Below are 15,424 nucleotides of genomic sequence, written 5' to 3'. Positions count from 1 at the left end.
AGAGATTGGTCATGGCCTTGGTAGCGACGCTTTCTTTTCTAGACTTTAGAGGCCTGAAAACGCCGTCTTGACGGGGGAGATATACAAGAAGTAGCCCCCTGCAGACTTTACTTTGAGGCGGAAGCATGTCAATCTCTTCCTCAACGATAGAGAATCATAGAATTAGTGGATCGACTGCACCATCATACCGGCGTTGTTGACCTAGATTACACCATACTGCCCCTTATTCTGGCCAGTGGACAGAAGGCGATCAGAGGCAAGGCCGGAACTCGCGTTTCACGTACCCAATGCAGCGAAGCCTCTCCTGATTTGACTGGACTGGTGGTAACTCTATGCTGAGAAATAAAACTAACACCAGTCTACGATGAGAGAAAGGTGCAGGCTAAGGCGTATCTGGACGGTCGGTGACATAGACCAGCGGCTCCCTTCAGCGTGCAACATGACTTGTAGCCGCCTTATTCCAGACCATATCGCGAACGTCGGTGGGAAACTCGAGCTCTGCTAGTTCTATGGTGACATGTTTGAGATTCTGCAGGGTAAAACAAGCAGTGCCATATAGTAACGTCACCTCACCGGTAGTATGTATTGTGCGCCTTCAGAAGCCCAAGAAGAGGCTTGACGGCCTGCACGGGGAATCCTTTATCCATGCGTATATTGCGCCAGTGACCTTGTACACCGCGGGGTGCAGCATCCATATCCAGTCGCCGTCTGGTTTTGCGTTGATCGCGATTGAAGACGCGACGGCGTGACGGTGACTTGCTCTATATGGAAGGGGGATACCGAGGGATTTGCAGAGAGAATGTCAGTGTCGACTGTGGCTTGTTCAAAGTAAGCAGTCCCGTCCAGCTGCCCGTCGTCATTCAACACGTATACTGTACCTTGTATACAAGGACTCCAAACAGGTACCGCCCGGTGCCGAATACGTGAAGAAGGTATTTCAGAAGACCACGATAACTTCTAGCGTATCCGATGACGGCTTCCGAGGTACTGCCATCTCCTTTGACGATTCGGGTGTCGACTTAAGGGACCATAATAGCGAGCAGATCAGATAATACGATTTTTACACGCGTACGTAAATCTCATCAATGTATATTGTCCTTAGCGTTTTATACCTATCGGCAACTGTCGGCACATGCTCCACCCGTATACGACCCGCCAGCATACTAACATGCTCGGTTCCTATACATTGTCAAGCATCACTGACGATAAGATGTGCCTTCGTTGTAGTAAGCTTCTGCAGCGTGCGATGGCATATCCTACCATGGTCTCTAGGACTGCGTGATACGGGCCTGTACACAACAACACACCCCATCTCCTACGAAGACTGACCAGCAGAACCCCTCCCACCATGACACGCATAGCCGATTTCTTGTGATGCGGAAGAAGCTCAGTACTTGGTGAGGCGTCTACGGAGGCACGGTTCTTTCACTGCCAAACAGACTCCTCTGGATTACGGCTCTGAGGATGCTACACTTCTGCGTCTCTCCTTATCTTCTATTTGACGTGATAAATCACAAAGTCCTTCTCCACGCCATTATCTGGGATGCATACCTGGCTATCGAATCGATGTGGCCCAGTTTGTCCGTTGGAGATGGTTTCCACTGGGCCGGGGCAGCTTTCGCGCTGGGATTCTGGTTGGGAGCGAGACTGGAATAACGGGAAGATGAAATCCGCAGTCCGCTCGGGAATACTCATCCGCGAGCCTTGGATTCTCAGAAAACTCCACGAAAGCCTGTACTAATGTCTTGAGAATTATAGGATTGCTCGATTGCGTTGCTAGTATGAATAAGGCCTCCACCTTTGGCCGCATATGCGTACGTTAAATCTAAGCCATGTGTCAGGCCCCCTGCACTTCATTCCTTCAAAGCAGGATACAATGACCTTTTCGAGTTGTTTCCAGCTTTAGAACACCTTGAAGTCATGATGGAGTTGTCGGCGTGCTACCTTCATACCGGTTGGGAATCAAACTCCGTATGCCCGAGGCATCTAACAGGCGTCTAATATCTCGTCTGGCTACAGTGTTGAGACGCATCAAACATACATCCCCAGCCGTCTCTAACAAAAGCAAACCAATATCTCTCAATCCCCAGTTACCATTTTAACATACGCTATTTATCCCCCTTTCTTCCATGTTCCGTCCGAATGTCTCTATCTAGTGCTCGTCAGGAATAAGCAACTACACACATGCCATCTCCGCGCTCTCCGAGCTTGTCACCTCGAACGCGTCCACCGAGCCCCAGACCAAATCAGCAAAGAAAGCATCTCGTACAATATCAAAGTCTTGTACTCCCACAGGTAAAGGCTCAACTAAAACAACCCCAAACCCAGCGTTCTTTTCAGCCGCAGGGCGAAGGGCTCGCCTCATCACTAGCGCGTTTGAAATTAAAAAAATAAGTCGCCGCTTAATTCCCCGAAGTCTCTCGTTTGACTCGTAATTTCTTCTCTCTTCCTCTTTTCCCATCTTTTCTTCTCCAACGCTGTGGTGATGAGACATTCATCAGGAACGGGCCGCGTTGGTGCTGGCCTTTTTTCCCACACCGAGCTGAACGCTCAATTCACTTGACACGACCTCACCTCCACCTCCACCTTTGAACCTAACGTGCCTACCTACCCATCTACCTACCTTTCTCTGAAGCAAACCAGAATCCAGACTTGTAAACCCACGTGTAAAAAAATGCTCAGGTCGAGCACCAGGGTCCAGTCCGGGCAATACACCCACGCCAAGGGAAACGCATCTCCTTCGTCAGGGATCCTTTCCATCACCCGATACTTCCGTCACCAGCCCAACAATGCACGATACGCGAAAGCCATGATTCTACTACCACATACTCCCCTTCGAAATGCAACACTTGATGGAAGCGGATTTTGCAAAGAGGCAGGTACATGCCTAAATTGTGCGCAATACTGTGTGACCTCATCGTCCTACCAAAAACAACAAACCACCCATGCGGCATCGTACATCCTCCCGCGATGATGGGCTTACCTGCAGGTCTGAGGAGGAGGGGGTATAGGGGAACTCGAACACAGCATGCGGACGGGCGTGCCTGCTTACCGATTGCTTGCCAGGGTCTCTGACAATCCGGCCCCTCGTTCTGGCAAGAAGGCTAAGGTTTAGAATAGGGAAGAAACGAAAAAAAAAACCAGGAACGCTACGCATGGCATACGTAGAACCCCTCTAGATCTACCAATTCTAGGTCAACTAGTTCCATCTCCAAATACAATCGCGAGGCCAACTTGCTAGACCCTGCATCCTCCGGCTCGCGAACCCCGAACCAAGATGCGGCACGCAACGAACCATGGTTACCCATGCTGCCATGCACAGCTGGCAAGAAAGGCTATATGACGCTATCAAGCCTCATTCGCAAAGAACCCTGGTTTTCCAATAATGTGGACAAAATCATGCACGGTGATTCTACAAAGTCGAAGAAGGTTGGAAGGGTGGTAGTAGGGCATGATGAATCGTAATGGAAGAGGGGAAGGGGGGGGGGGGTCCAGCGATAAGCGACGTCACGGTGCAGTGTCCCCACGCAGCCCGACCCAAACACACGTTTCTGCCAAACTACTACCGGTACGTAGCAGACTGTAGTTGAGTACGCAATAGCAGTAGTAGGCTGAGAGCATAGCCAGGGTTCCTCAACTACCGTCGATCGACGGTAGGAAGGGAAAAAAAAGAGTTGCGCTACTCCAAAAAGTAACATCCCGTCCAAGTTTGACAATATGCCATCTGCGCAGTGCAAGTCCGGGCTCTGATGCCGTGAGACTGTTACACTGTGGCACGCATGTACATGTGGCGTCGGGAACAAGGTCGGTACTACGGATAGGTATTCATTCCTATGTCCCTAGGCTTTTGTGCAGGAGCGAATGAGACTAGTCGAAGCAGCAGAAGCAATCTTGAATTGCGAGTAGCCAGGCGCGAGAGAGAAAAGAACGCAAGAGGAGGTTGGAAGCGAAGGAGTCAGTGGATCCTTTGCCGCGTAGTGGGAGGTTGGTCGAAACGTAATGTCTCTGTCTTGTCTCTCGCGTATTAGTTCATTGAGGCGAATTACATCCAAGAAACAAAACTGTGCAACGAACGAGATTCGTGGATGCGGTTGGTACCTGAGTTGACACAATCTTTGCATTGCAATGAATCGTTGGCTCAAACTTGTTCACTGCTGTAGTCGCTGGAACAGGTTTGAACAAGACGTCCAAAGCATCAAAAGATGCCCAGTGACGTCGGAAAAGGTTGGTGGTTGGGCTGTTGGATGCAGCAGGTGGGGGTGTTGCAGGGATGATGTCATGTCGCCGTTTTTTTGGCTTTTCCCTTCCTCCATCTCCCCCGAATGAGGTGGAGACTACAACACCGGCGGCCGGGCACGGTGCACCGCCGGGACCAACACCGTCGGGCGGGGGAGGGAAAAAGGGGAGATGCGGAGGCGGAGACGGCGATGCGGAGAAAGCAATCGGGGAGAACCCCTACTGCTTGCCTCCGATCGACATGTAATTTGATAAGAGTCCGTTTCAAACTAATCGAAACGGAGACTCCCTTGGAACTTTCCATCGTGCCATCGCTGAACAGTGCATGATCCATGCCTGAGTCGCCGGCACCCGGTGCCATTCGGGTCTTCGCGACGAGTGCAACCCCCAGCGTGGGATTTGTTACGGTTGGACATGTTTCGATCCGTTTCAGACCGAGACGGAGGGTCTCGCAAAGCTGAGGTGTTGACCCAAGTGTGAGACGATGGACGCTTCTATCGTCATGCCTTGAGCGGAGACTATATCTTGCTATGATTATTAAACCGTGAATCGAGTTTGTTCGCTGCGTTGCGGCAACTCAAACCCTTATGTTGCCGTGTTTCTGCAAGGTAGGGCTGATCGTCACCGAGGCAAAGCGTTGCATTGTGCCATGAGATATCAGCAGCGTCTGACCAACAATGAGATACTTTGATAGACAGTGCAGGAAACGCCGCAAGGCTACACGTAGGATCTGGAAGAATGGAAGCTGCGCAGTCGCATGTCAGCACTGCATGAGCGTCAGCACCATAAACTCGTCAATCGGCTACTCGAATAAGCTCACAGTATAAGCCACAAGAGAGCTGCAGATGACCTACCTATCGTCGAAGCCACTGTCCATTGCTCACTGATGGGAGCCCTCTCGGCATGCCCATAGGCTACTTGCACACCAACGTCTTGCTTCTGCAGCTGACTCAGTGTGGTGGGTTGACGACGCTCTCCAGTATTGACATCCGCCCACTCGGATGATCTCAAGGTGTTTGGCGGTGAGCTGTGTTTGGCAACTTTAGGACCTTCCCAGGAATCGTAGACCCGGCCGCCATTCCAGATTGGTGTCGACGAGTTGACAGTCCTGAAGTTTACGACATGGTCCGAATCCTGCCTAGGAAATTGGGCCGACTGCGCCACTACTGGGCAACTAGCCGTAGGCAGGCAAATTTGATCTTTTGTCCACCTGATAATAATTTCGGATTCTCGTGGCCCTGGACAATTTGCCAAAGGCGCCAAAATCTTGTTGACTTCAGCAATCGATCATCACCAAGCGCTCGGAGGATCGCAGTCGAATCCGCGGCCGTAAAGTGTCAGAGTAAAGACGGCATGCATAGCCTCAACATCGGACTGCTGACATCCTATCTTGGTCTTTGTCAGCCTCCCGGCAAACACATGGCCCGTCCAAAGTCAGCATCCGAAAGAAGAGACGAAGCAGGAATCTTATCGATCCGCAAGCGAGTGGGATTTTGTTTTATTTCTCTGCGCGTTAGCTGCAACATCAGCTCTACTGCGCCATTCCAGCCGCAGACTTCGGACCACCATCTCAAGTTTGTTCGAGTCGGCGCGGACACGGCCCCACACCACCGGGAGATGTGCGCCGAGATGCTCGCGAATCAGTCTGATAGCCTGCTTTGGATATCCCCCGCATGTGTCCATCCCACGCAGCTGGTAATAGTGGCGTACGGCTCATACTGCGTAGACATGCCGTGCTATTCTCCATCAGCAGTCAGTCATGTCCTGCAGGCTTTCGCGTTGAAACAGGACCCTGTTGCACATCATGCATCGAATGTACAATTCGTGATACAAGCCCGTAGCGCTCGCTTACTACCGTCCAATGACCAAGACGGCTCGGTCAGCGGCAAGAGAGATGAGACGGCTCGCCACGTAAGGCTGGCCGGAAGATATTGCATGATACTGCATCTGCTATCAACGGAGAGCGGCAACATGGGATGGGGTTGCCGCGTCCCGAGAACATCTTTGTTTCTGTCAGGGGCCATGCGTTGCGGGACGTGTATCATTCTCCGGATCCCGCGACGATCATACAAAGTCCGGCGTGGCGGACAGGCTTCGCGATGGCTCGTCAGAGGGAGCCAGAGCTGGCAGATGCAACCCAAGGAATATGACAGCATATCCGTAGATAGCCATGTGCTCCGAATCACGGCCTCCAGGGGAGACTCAAGAGCTACATGGAGGAGATGCATGGCATGTGGCGGCTGGTGGAGGCCAGTCCGCTGATCTTTGAGCAAGTAGCAGCACTGTACGAACGAATGTGGTTCGATCGTAAATCAACGGCCATGACTCCGCTCTTATTCGAAATATCGCCGCTGGCATACCTACTTAACCAAGAAGAAAGCCTTTGTTGAGAACGGGCCGCTCTCGTGTCTCAGACAATGGAAGCCACAATTCGGTCTCTCGAGACCTTTCTAGAGACTGAAGGTGACTGACTCTCGACGCTATCACTCTTCCCCATCTTTCTCTCGCCATTCCTTCGCAGCAGCAGGGAAGAGGGAAAAATGTGAAAGAGGGCCGTGATACAATTTTAGAAAGTTGGACCGGTTAGTACCTTGCCGTATGTGGGCTAGCATCATCTCGCATAGAGGTTGGCGTGCTTGTCGTTTTTGTGGCTGGAATTCTGAGGCTGCCGCGATTCTGACCGCTGAGTGGCCCGTTGAAAAACGTTGACTCTGTTCAAGCGCCAGGCGGTGATCCGTGATTACCAGTGGAAATGCAATTGTGGGGATGAGAGGCCAAGAAGGTGTGGTTAACTCGGCCGCGACATGTCCACCAGAGCCACTTCTAGTGGGTGCGCTAGAACTGAGAGGTTGACTAGTCTCATTGTGAGGGAGTGGGAGACTGAGGGTGCAACCTGGCGAGCCTGTTCTGCGGGTACGGTCCACGGAGTTTACTGGGTAGTCGTGGATATTTCGTACGCGAGACAGTCGGTCTGAAAACCCGGCGGGCCCTCTTCCTGTGTGGTAAGGGTGTTGGAAGGAATGGAAGGAAGAGAATGTTCGGCAGCAAGGGACAGACAGTCAAGGGACCGAGGAAGCGAGCCCGTCAGTCCGCAAAACCACCGGGTTCAGGCTCGGAGTTGGTCCGTTGCTGATGAGCCAGGCAGACAGGTGATGATGAGACGGAGACGAAGGAAGGGACACGGCGTTGAATATGCATCCATCGTGTTGGAATTCATCGCATCTTTCGAGGTCCCCACTGAGGACGCCCTGGTCAGTTTACCGTCTGCCGGCGTCAGTCTGGTCTTGGGCCTGGCAGCCGACAGCACATGGGCCGATGAATGGGCCAAAATGCGCCGCGCCGTACGCAGTAAATCTGTGAGAGAGAAAAGGGACCCTCTTCTCATTCCGAATCATGATTGCTGATGGCCCGTTGCCCGCCGAGCACCAGCGATGAGCCTTGCACTTCGTATCACGTCGCATACGAATAGCGATATCACGCGCATGGCGATTGAGTCCTTATTGTGTCGACACCCCTCCCTACCCCGTACACTGTGTGCGTTGCTTCCGGCCAGAGACGGACGCGGTACGGCCTTGTATCTCGACGGCTGCGGTACGGGAGCATGACCCCGATCGTCGTCCGGAAAACGTTGAGCATTGCCAGTCGCCAGAAACACTCTGCGCTTGCAGTCGTCCCGAAACGAATCGCCATTCGGTTGCAGGGCTTTGCTTTGGCATAATGAAGCACTTGAGCCGTCAGGAGCGTTTGGGTCAGGGCCCTTGTAAAAAAACGCTGATAAGCTTGTCTCGTCCCCGATGGCTTGGGTTTGTGCGTTGCCGCACTCCCAAGCTTTGACTGACAGCTCTCGTCCAGTGACAGGCCGTGAAGCTCACAGACCCAACCTGGTGAGCGAATGACCGCCTCCCAGCCTCGACAGTGTCTGTCGCAGCACATCAGACGAACGGCAGGGGGTTGCCCGTTCCAAGGGCCGTGACTGGCCCAAAGAGCTCAAGAAGCAACCCCTCGTTGCTGGAATTCGGCAAGCTGGCGACGAAACACTTGGAAAGAATAGCGTCAGTCCTTGCCCTTGAACTCGCTGGCGCGCCTCAGGTTTGAGATCGTTTCTCAGACGGGGCAAGGCAGCTGCAGGGCGCGAAGAAACATCTCTTCTCTCGCGTGCTCTTCTGCTGCAAGGGCGAGCCTTGCTCTTTTTGAGGAAACATTTATCGCATGGCGCTGCACGCTTAACCTACTGGCGCAGACACTCTCATCATTGGCATTCCCCTCAGCGGCACAGAGAGAGAAAGGCGAGACGGTTGGGGCGAACTGAGTTGCTTGCGATGGCCAGGCGGCAGAGAGACGAGACAAAATGTCGGTCTGGGATTCGTGAGGCAAAGAGCGACGAAAAAATAAAATAAAAATTGTCCCGCATCTGGTGTCCTAGGGATACGGCGGAGAAAAGAACTGGAACCGTTGTTCACGATGTGATTCGTGCAACCCGTAGGGAATCTGCCGACCCAACGTGGTGTCACTTTGACGATGCAACGCTCTGTGCCTCGCATCTGTCCAGTGAGATGTCGGCAGCCTCTTCGCTTCCAGTGAGACAAGCCGTTTTTTTCACTCTCGAGTCTTCCCTTTTCTAGCACTTGCATCGATATCGCGCGGCACGGTGCAGCAGGTACCAGTCCAGATCGCGGGCCAGGGTATCGAATGTCTACGGCGAACCTCTGGAGGGCGAAGCGCACACATGCTGCGTGCTCTCAGAGTTCCACACCATTGAAGCATCTTGATATTGTTCCACGGCCACATGATGGCGCGGAGGCGGTAAAGCGTGCGTCTTCTGATAGCCTGCGCGCCGGACAAACAATAACGTTGTTGCTGTCGGTCAATCTTGGCTTCTGCGTGCCATTCCCGGAAGACATCGGCCGGGCCATTGCGAAATCGCACTTGCGGCCCTCCACCTGGCCCCTTCATGTTAACAGACAGATTGCATCTTGATTGCGCCCGATACGGTATCTCGTTGTCGTCGTCGGCCTCATTTAAAGTAAATGACAATCTCCCCCAGAAAAGCTCGGTCTGTCCGCAGACCATGGCCCTGGAGGCTGGGCAGGCCAGGCCGCAAGGGTCTTGAGCTGTTTGGACCACGGGTTCGTGATGCTTCTTTTTTCTGGCACACTCGCGTACATGCAGATGTGCGGTATCATGGATTGCCAAGGGCGGAGGGGGTTGCCTGCACATCGATGATGGCCCGTCCTTGCCCTGCACAGCCTGTAGCCGGAGAGCGAGGAGCCAAGACATGTTCCGCCGTGAGCCCGAAACATTGGAAATGTTTCTCCCTTTTCTCGGGATCGAATTGACTTGCTCCCTTTCAGTTCCAGCGGCGGGAGCGAGATCATCCGTCGGGTCGCATGAGAAAATCGAAGAGGACGTTTTCATGCGGGCAGGAATAGGGTTCCTAACGCAGACGGGACTGGACGAACATCATTTGGCTCCGACGGCCGTTTCTGGTGGTCCGACAGAAGGCGGCTGCCGGCGGCCCCTAAGACGGCAAAGGGGCGTCGGGTCCAATCAGCCATCTGGAGGCCCCTACGGTCTACCAAAATATGGAAAGATGCCTCCAATCACGAAGACGGTGGAGGCGGATGTAGACGCAGACGCTTGCGTTCTTGTCGCTGCCCTTGGGCTGAGGAACGCTTTTCCTTGGCCGTCGAGGAACCCCAAGATGTCGTCCCTATGGACAGCAAAGTCGACCCCTGCCACCGCCTCGTCTGGTGGTGTGGAGTTTGCTGCTGTGATCGTGGGTGTGACCAACCCCCCGGTCGACTGCGAGAGCGATAGCTTGACGAGAGGTGTGGGGTGTTTGGCGCTGGGAAACGTCGACAAGCAGGGAAAAACGAACGAGGCTCATGATGGGATGACGAAGAGTGCAGTAGGCAACATGCCTCGCTGCGGCTGTTACAAGTCATGATGTCTGGCAGAGTTGTGGAGGGCACAGTAAGATGCCGGCCACCAGGAGTGATGGGTCGTGAGCGGCATCAGCCTGGTGGTTGAGGGATGTTGAGCAGATGACAGCATGGGCTGAAGTGCCGGCGATTAGACTGGACAAAGTTTCCACACACTCGTTCCTCCCTCCAATCCACAGCGACGAGACTATCGCGAGGGCCATAACCGTGGCCGTGGGTAGGGCGGCTTGGTCGGTTTCGTCTCTCGTCAGTCTCGGTAACCCCTCGCATCGGCAGACTCGCCTTTTTACTCGAGTGCTAAGAAACGCCATGCCTCATGGAGGTGATAGCCTAATGGAGACATCTGGAGAGGTGATGGCACGCCGCGAACCCCGTCTAGACGAGGTGTGTTGTGCGGTGCGGTGCGGTGCGGTTCAGGCATCGTAGATGGCGTCTGGTCGTCAATAGCACCCTTTTACATGAAACGACGCACTTTAGAGGCAATCCTCGCAGCAGCGCGTGGTCAGGATGGCATAGTGCTGCAAGTAGGAAATGCGGTTGTGAAGCAGAGTGCCAGAATTGGCCAAGGCTTGACAGCGCGGTCCTGACCTGAAGGGCGAATTAGAGTGTGGGGCCGTAGATTGTGCAGTCAATGATGAAGGGGCACGGCGTAGGAGATGTGCCAGGTGTGGCCCGTGTGGGTAGCGTCTGTGATGCAAAGTGTGGTGGTTGTGGTGGTGGGTGTGCCTGGTGCTGGTGCTGGTGCTGGTGCTGGTGTGTGGTGTTTGGCGTAAGGAGGAGAATTGGTGGTGTAGGGGGTACGAAGCATTTCGCGGATGGGCGTGGAAAGGGAGTGGGTGAGGAAGGCGTCTATCCGTAGGAGGTGCTCCGTAACCCGTTAGTCGTTACTCCGTCCTCCATGCCACCATCGTCGTGTGGTCTGGGAGAGCATGGCCGTGATTGTAGGCTCGATGTAAGGTTTGGTGCGGACACCCCACGGACAGGTTGAGAGAGATTGACGGAGAGCTAGGCAGGTAATTAGGGTGAGCAGTACGGACATCTGTGTGTACATGACAGACTCACAGCCATCGATTGAGCCACAATCACACGAGGTGACTGAGCACTCTGGCTTTACTGCGTACTCCGTCGTTGATGGTGCTCGGGAGACTGGGCGTGGGTGGTGGATTGCGCAGAGGAAGTGCCTTAGCTAAGGTTGCGAGGCTCGCAAGGTGTCGATTCTCTTGAGTCTGATGGATCATGGGAGAATACTACTACATAGTACATAGGTACGGAGTATGGTAGGTACGTACCTCATCTTGCAGAGTGGACAGCCAAAGGAAGGAGCGACAGGGACTAGCGGGGACTTGACCTCCCAGCCCCTGCCTCGCTTTCTCTCGCTGGCGCTGCTGCCACAAAAGCCCCCCGGTACATTATACTGTGTCAACTGCGTCAAAGAGCACTGGGTCCCCGTACCCAAGTGGACCCCGTTCAGGATGAGGACCTGACCGGGATCGGGACTAGGGGGTCACTGGGGGGGCAGCCCAGGATCAGGACATGGGACTTGGGGGACATGAACTTGGGTGCAAGTGCAGAGTGCAAGTGGAAGTGCAGGAGCACCTTGGAGTCTGTCTCTTGTCTATCTGGCGCCTTGCAGTGCCATCTGTGCTCTCTCTGTCTGTTTCTCTCAATCTTCACCTCTCTCTCTCTCTCCACGGAGTGTCGACCTGTCGTATCCCACACCCCTCCCCCCCCGGCTACCTATTTGGAGCCCCCGATACTTTGTACTTCGTACCCTACTCCGTACCCCCCGTCCCTTTATGTGAGTCCACCCGAACAGAACATATCCCATCCCGTCCCCAACCCGTCCAAGTGTGCCTGACCGACCCGGCCATAGATATATCCTCCTCTGCCCTCCCACCTCACACCCCTAGGTGCTTCTTGCTCTTTCTTTTGCTTCACCAAACGAGTAACTCTGCATTACTCCTCCCTCTGAACATCTTCTCAACTCCAAGCCCATATCACCGGCCTGGACACTTACACCAACCTACCTGCTAGTCAGCTGTCACTATTTGCTGTAGACCAGCTGCACTCTGCACTCGAGAGTCGACTGAAACCGCCCAGTCTCAGATTTCCTCGAGGGAGATCGCGAACTTCACGTCACCGCCAACCATGTCTCTGGCCGGCCAGACTATGCCCGCAAGGGAGTCGGTACATTCCAGCCGAGAGGACCGTGTTACCTCCACCATCACAGACAAGAAGGATCAGTCACAAAGGACCTCTTATAGAGACTCGCTTCCCAACGCACCACGACCATCCGTCCAAAACGACGACGCCCCGAACGAGAACGAGAACGCAAAGATGTATGGCGACTACTACGAAGAGATGACGGGTCCTTCCCCCAAGAAGACCCAACCCGCACAAACGGCACCAGCGCTACCAGCCAAGAGCTCATTGCGAGCTTCCAGACTCCTCGACGGCATGGCCCTCAAGATCATCACAAACCAACCTACACAAGCAGCACCCCAAGAAGTCTATCTCTCTTCCGAAGAAGAAGCTTCCTCCTCCGCCGACGAGTTTTCAGACTACGATTACGAGTCCGAGAGCGCAGAGTCCGCCGACTCCCCCGTCCGCAGAAAGAGCCAAGAGGACACTGCCCGCGTCGTGTCTGTCGTCTTCGCCGGAAAGCCCTCCATCATCGACCTCCCCTCAACAAGAAGGTCCGCCTCGCCCGAGTCCATGGAGTCCAGCAGGCCCCCGAGTCGCTTGGTTATCTCATCAGCAGCACCCTCATTGCGCAGAATGTCCACCTCCTCCACCAGTGGCGCCTCCTTCTCTCCCGTTTTCCACCCACCCAGGTCAAGCAGCATGATGATCACCAGCAGCATGCTGCCCAAGGAGAAGCCTTCTTTCCTCAGCATCGACCCCTACGCCAGCAAGCCATTTGACGAGCGGGCCGAGGAGCCGCAAGCGGAGCCCGAGAAGCTTGAGAGACCCAAGACTCCCACTTCCCAACTATTCAAGAGGACCCTCAGCATTGTCCGCAAGCGCAGCCGTCCTCAGCTGAGAGACCTCGCTGCCAACAACTCCTCTCGCGACCGCCTGTCCTCGCCGTCACTGGGTCACCTCCCCTTGTCGGCCCATGCAGACATTAGGGAAGAGCCCGAGCAAAAGGCACCTTGGTCCGCCGTCAGCTACCACGATATTATGCGTGCGGCCAAGAAGAACGCGCAGAACCAGCCTCCGACCCCATCCACCCCTGTCGCTCAGGTACAATCGCCTAGCTCACCGGCGGGCAACACCCGGAGCCGAATCCTCAGCGGCTTCACCAACCGCAGAAAGAGCATCAAGATTGGCTAGTCGCCGGTCACCCACCAAAGGAAAAAACTGAAAAACCAAACACAAAAGACACATTCGATACACAACGGCAGGGCACTTTGCTTGCGTTACTTTTTTTTTGCATTCGGGTCGGGACCATTTGCTTTGCATGCACGGCGCACGAACGGGGACCGGAACTGGATCACGGCGTTTCACATTGACCTTCGGGTTACGGACTTGGGGCTCGGCCAACACTCCTTTCTTCAATTGGCGCAGGGCAATCTTCTCTTTTTTCAATAACGACGGAACGAATTTCTTTGCGTGTACAAATGGGGGTCGAAGTAATGTGTAAAGCAACAGTGGTGGTGGAGGAAGAGGAACCAAAAGCCGCAAGAGCATACCACAAAAGTGTATGGTCACTGGCAATGTACCAAAAATGGGACGGGAATGGGCACGCCAGAGAGCGATGGCCTTTACAACCGGACAGCCGAATCGGCCACACACCCTTCCGCGAGGCTTCGGGGGTGGCGCGGGCTAGTAGACAACCAATCAATGATACCAAACAACAATGCCCTATTTGTTCAAACTTATTTCGTGTAACCACTGCTACTCTCGTGATGTGATTGTTTGCGCCGTTTGTATGAATTTTTGGGGTCGGTATGGAGTAAGTCATGGGGAGATCACAGCAGCAGCCGTGTCCGTCTGCGTCGCAGCTCGGTCCCCCGCGGTGGCATCTGACGAACCGGCTCCCCAAGCTTCGGTTTCGGCCTCTTTTTTGGGTTTTGGGGGTGTTGGCAGCAGCGGGCTTGCGATTGGTGCCGCAACTATTTTGTTTTTCTTCTTCTTCTTCTTCTTCTTTTTTTTTGATACATTCGCATTCGCAGCCTGGTCTGAGCTTCTTTGGGAACGGCCGGTGTTGTCACTGCTGTCACTGTCGCTGTCGTTGGTACGAATTCGACTCAAGCCAGAGCGGAATGGGAAAAAAATGCGTCTGGAATGCGCGCGCCCAGGGTACTCCTGACGACCCCGATGACAACGTTTATCAACAATATTGCTTGAAATGCCGAAACAGGCGAAAACATGACAAAACCAAAACGAAAAACGACTGCAACGAAAAGAGAGAGAGAACCGGCGACGTCTTTTGCTGCGATGCTGTATCGGGACCTATTGCGCAAGGGAAGCTCATGCTATCCTATCCCACCCTCCATCCCACTTACTTCATCGATTCATGACGACCCCTCTCCTGATCTATTCGGCGCCGCGGTCTCAGACAAGTCGTGGTCCCTGCGTCCAAAGTTTCTTTTCTTTTTTTGGTATTTTCCCCCTCCATCGGGAGCAAGTCTACGGTATGGGCGTCGGCGGGCGTAGGCTACAGGTAACGTGTGGTAAGGTGGTGAAGCCTCTCTTGCCCGTGACCCCTTGCCTTGCCCAAGCAATACTGTCAAAGCCTAGTTGTATATGTGTGTGTGTGTGTGTGTGTGTGTGTGGTGCGTGATGTATGTCTAACACGCGCGCCAAATACCTACACTACCTGGCCGAACCCCGCACCTCGACTGCGCGTTTGTTTGCGGCAGATGGATGGTCTGTCACGATGCGGCTGGAAAAAGCATGTTCATGGGATAAGGTAAGGGGGTAGGTCAGTATAGGTCGGTCGAGTCCACGATGACGGTGGCGAAGGAGGGGGGGAAGGACGAAAGTCTGTGCTGGGAATAGTTGCGAGAGTTTTGCGTTGAGAATCGATAGATTGGATGTGCCATCTTTTTCGACCATCTACATAGCCCTGCGTTGCTGTAGCTTGCTTGGGAACCGGTTTCTTGGAGACGTGGTGATGATGATGCGGCTGCTGCTGCTGATTGGGAGTTGGAGGTTTCCCCCGACTAGGATGTGAGTTCTAAAATAGCCACATTTTTCGTGAGGCTGTTTTTTTCTTGAGGTTTAAAAAAGGTACACGT

At 53.9% G+C, this 15,424-nt stretch overlaps 8 protein-coding genes across 8 annotated transcripts; 6 read left to right on the top strand and 2 right to left on the bottom strand.

The window, feature by feature from the left end:
• Window positions 1-3,306: 3,306 nt before the first annotated feature.
• CTAM01_05295 (uncharacterized protein) lies at window positions 3,307-3,465 on the top strand (the record flags this gene model as incomplete). The annotated part of the gene is made up of 1 exon (XM_060521325.1): window positions 3,307-3,465. The coding sequence occupies one exon, from the start codon at window positions 3,307-3,309 to the stop codon at window positions 3,463-3,465; it is 159 nt and encodes a 52-aa protein (XP_060384131.1).
• An 811-nt stretch (window positions 3,466-4,276) lies between these two features.
• CTAM01_05294 (uncharacterized protein) lies at window positions 4,277-4,801 on the bottom strand (the record flags this gene model as incomplete). Its single annotated transcript, XM_060521324.1, has 1 exon — window positions 4,277-4,801. A coding segment is annotated over one exon (525 nt), but the record flags the coding sequence as incomplete, so codon positions are not given.
• Window positions 4,802-5,358: 557 nt separating this feature from the next.
• CTAM01_05293 (uncharacterized protein) lies at window positions 5,359-6,498 on the top strand (the record flags this gene model as incomplete). Its single annotated transcript, XM_060521323.1, has 1 exon — window positions 5,359-6,498. The coding sequence occupies one exon, from the start codon at window positions 5,359-5,361 to the stop codon at window positions 6,496-6,498; it is 1,140 nt and encodes a 379-aa protein (XP_060384129.1).
• Window positions 6,499-7,718: 1,220 nt separating this feature from the next.
• CTAM01_05292 (uncharacterized protein) lies at window positions 7,719-7,841 on the top strand (the record flags this gene model as incomplete). Its single annotated transcript, XM_060521322.1, has 1 exon — window positions 7,719-7,841. The coding sequence occupies one exon, from the start codon at window positions 7,719-7,721 to the stop codon at window positions 7,839-7,841; it is 123 nt and encodes a 40-aa protein (XP_060384128.1).
• A 991-nt stretch (window positions 7,842-8,832) lies between these two features.
• CTAM01_05291 (uncharacterized protein) lies at window positions 8,833-9,306 on the bottom strand (the record flags this gene model as incomplete). The annotated part of the gene is made up of 1 exon (XM_060521321.1): window positions 8,833-9,306. One exon carries the CDS (start codon window positions 9,304-9,306, stop codon window positions 8,833-8,835), a length of 474 nt encoding a protein of 157 aa, XP_060384127.1.
• Window positions 9,307-9,511: 205 nt separating this feature from the next.
• Window positions 9,512-10,183, top strand: CTAM01_05290 (uncharacterized protein; the record flags this gene model as incomplete). The annotated part of the gene is made up of 1 exon (XM_060521320.1): window positions 9,512-10,183. The coding sequence occupies one exon, from the start codon at window positions 9,512-9,514 to the stop codon at window positions 10,181-10,183; it is 672 nt and encodes a 223-aa protein (XP_060384126.1).
• A 1,528-nt stretch (window positions 10,184-11,711) lies between these two features.
• CTAM01_05289 (uncharacterized protein) lies at window positions 11,712-12,212 on the top strand (the record flags this gene model as incomplete). Its single annotated transcript, XM_060521319.1, has 2 exons — window positions 11,712-11,976; window positions 12,052-12,212. The coding sequence occupies 2 exons, from the start codon at window positions 11,712-11,714 to the stop codon at window positions 12,210-12,212; spliced, it is 426 nt and encodes a 141-aa protein (XP_060384125.1).
• A 114-nt stretch (window positions 12,213-12,326) lies between these two features.
• CTAM01_05288 (uncharacterized protein) lies at window positions 12,327-13,514 on the top strand (the record flags this gene model as incomplete). Its single annotated transcript, XM_060521318.1, has 1 exon — window positions 12,327-13,514. One exon carries the CDS (start codon window positions 12,327-12,329, stop codon window positions 13,512-13,514), a length of 1,188 nt encoding a protein of 395 aa, XP_060384124.1.
• Window positions 13,515-15,424: the final 1,910 nt, after the last annotated feature.

The sequence above is a fragment of the Colletotrichum tamarilloi genome, assembly GCF_030869305.1.
Source record: "Colletotrichum tamarilloi strain Tom-12 chromosome Unknown Scaffold_13.1, whole genome shotgun sequence".
In the NCBI taxonomy this organism is placed as follows: domain Eukaryota; kingdom Fungi; phylum Ascomycota; class Sordariomycetes; order Glomerellales; family Glomerellaceae; genus Colletotrichum; species Colletotrichum tamarilloi.
The sequence above is the reverse complement of the archived record's forward strand: the minus strand, read 5'-3'. Positions and strand labels throughout refer to the sequence as shown.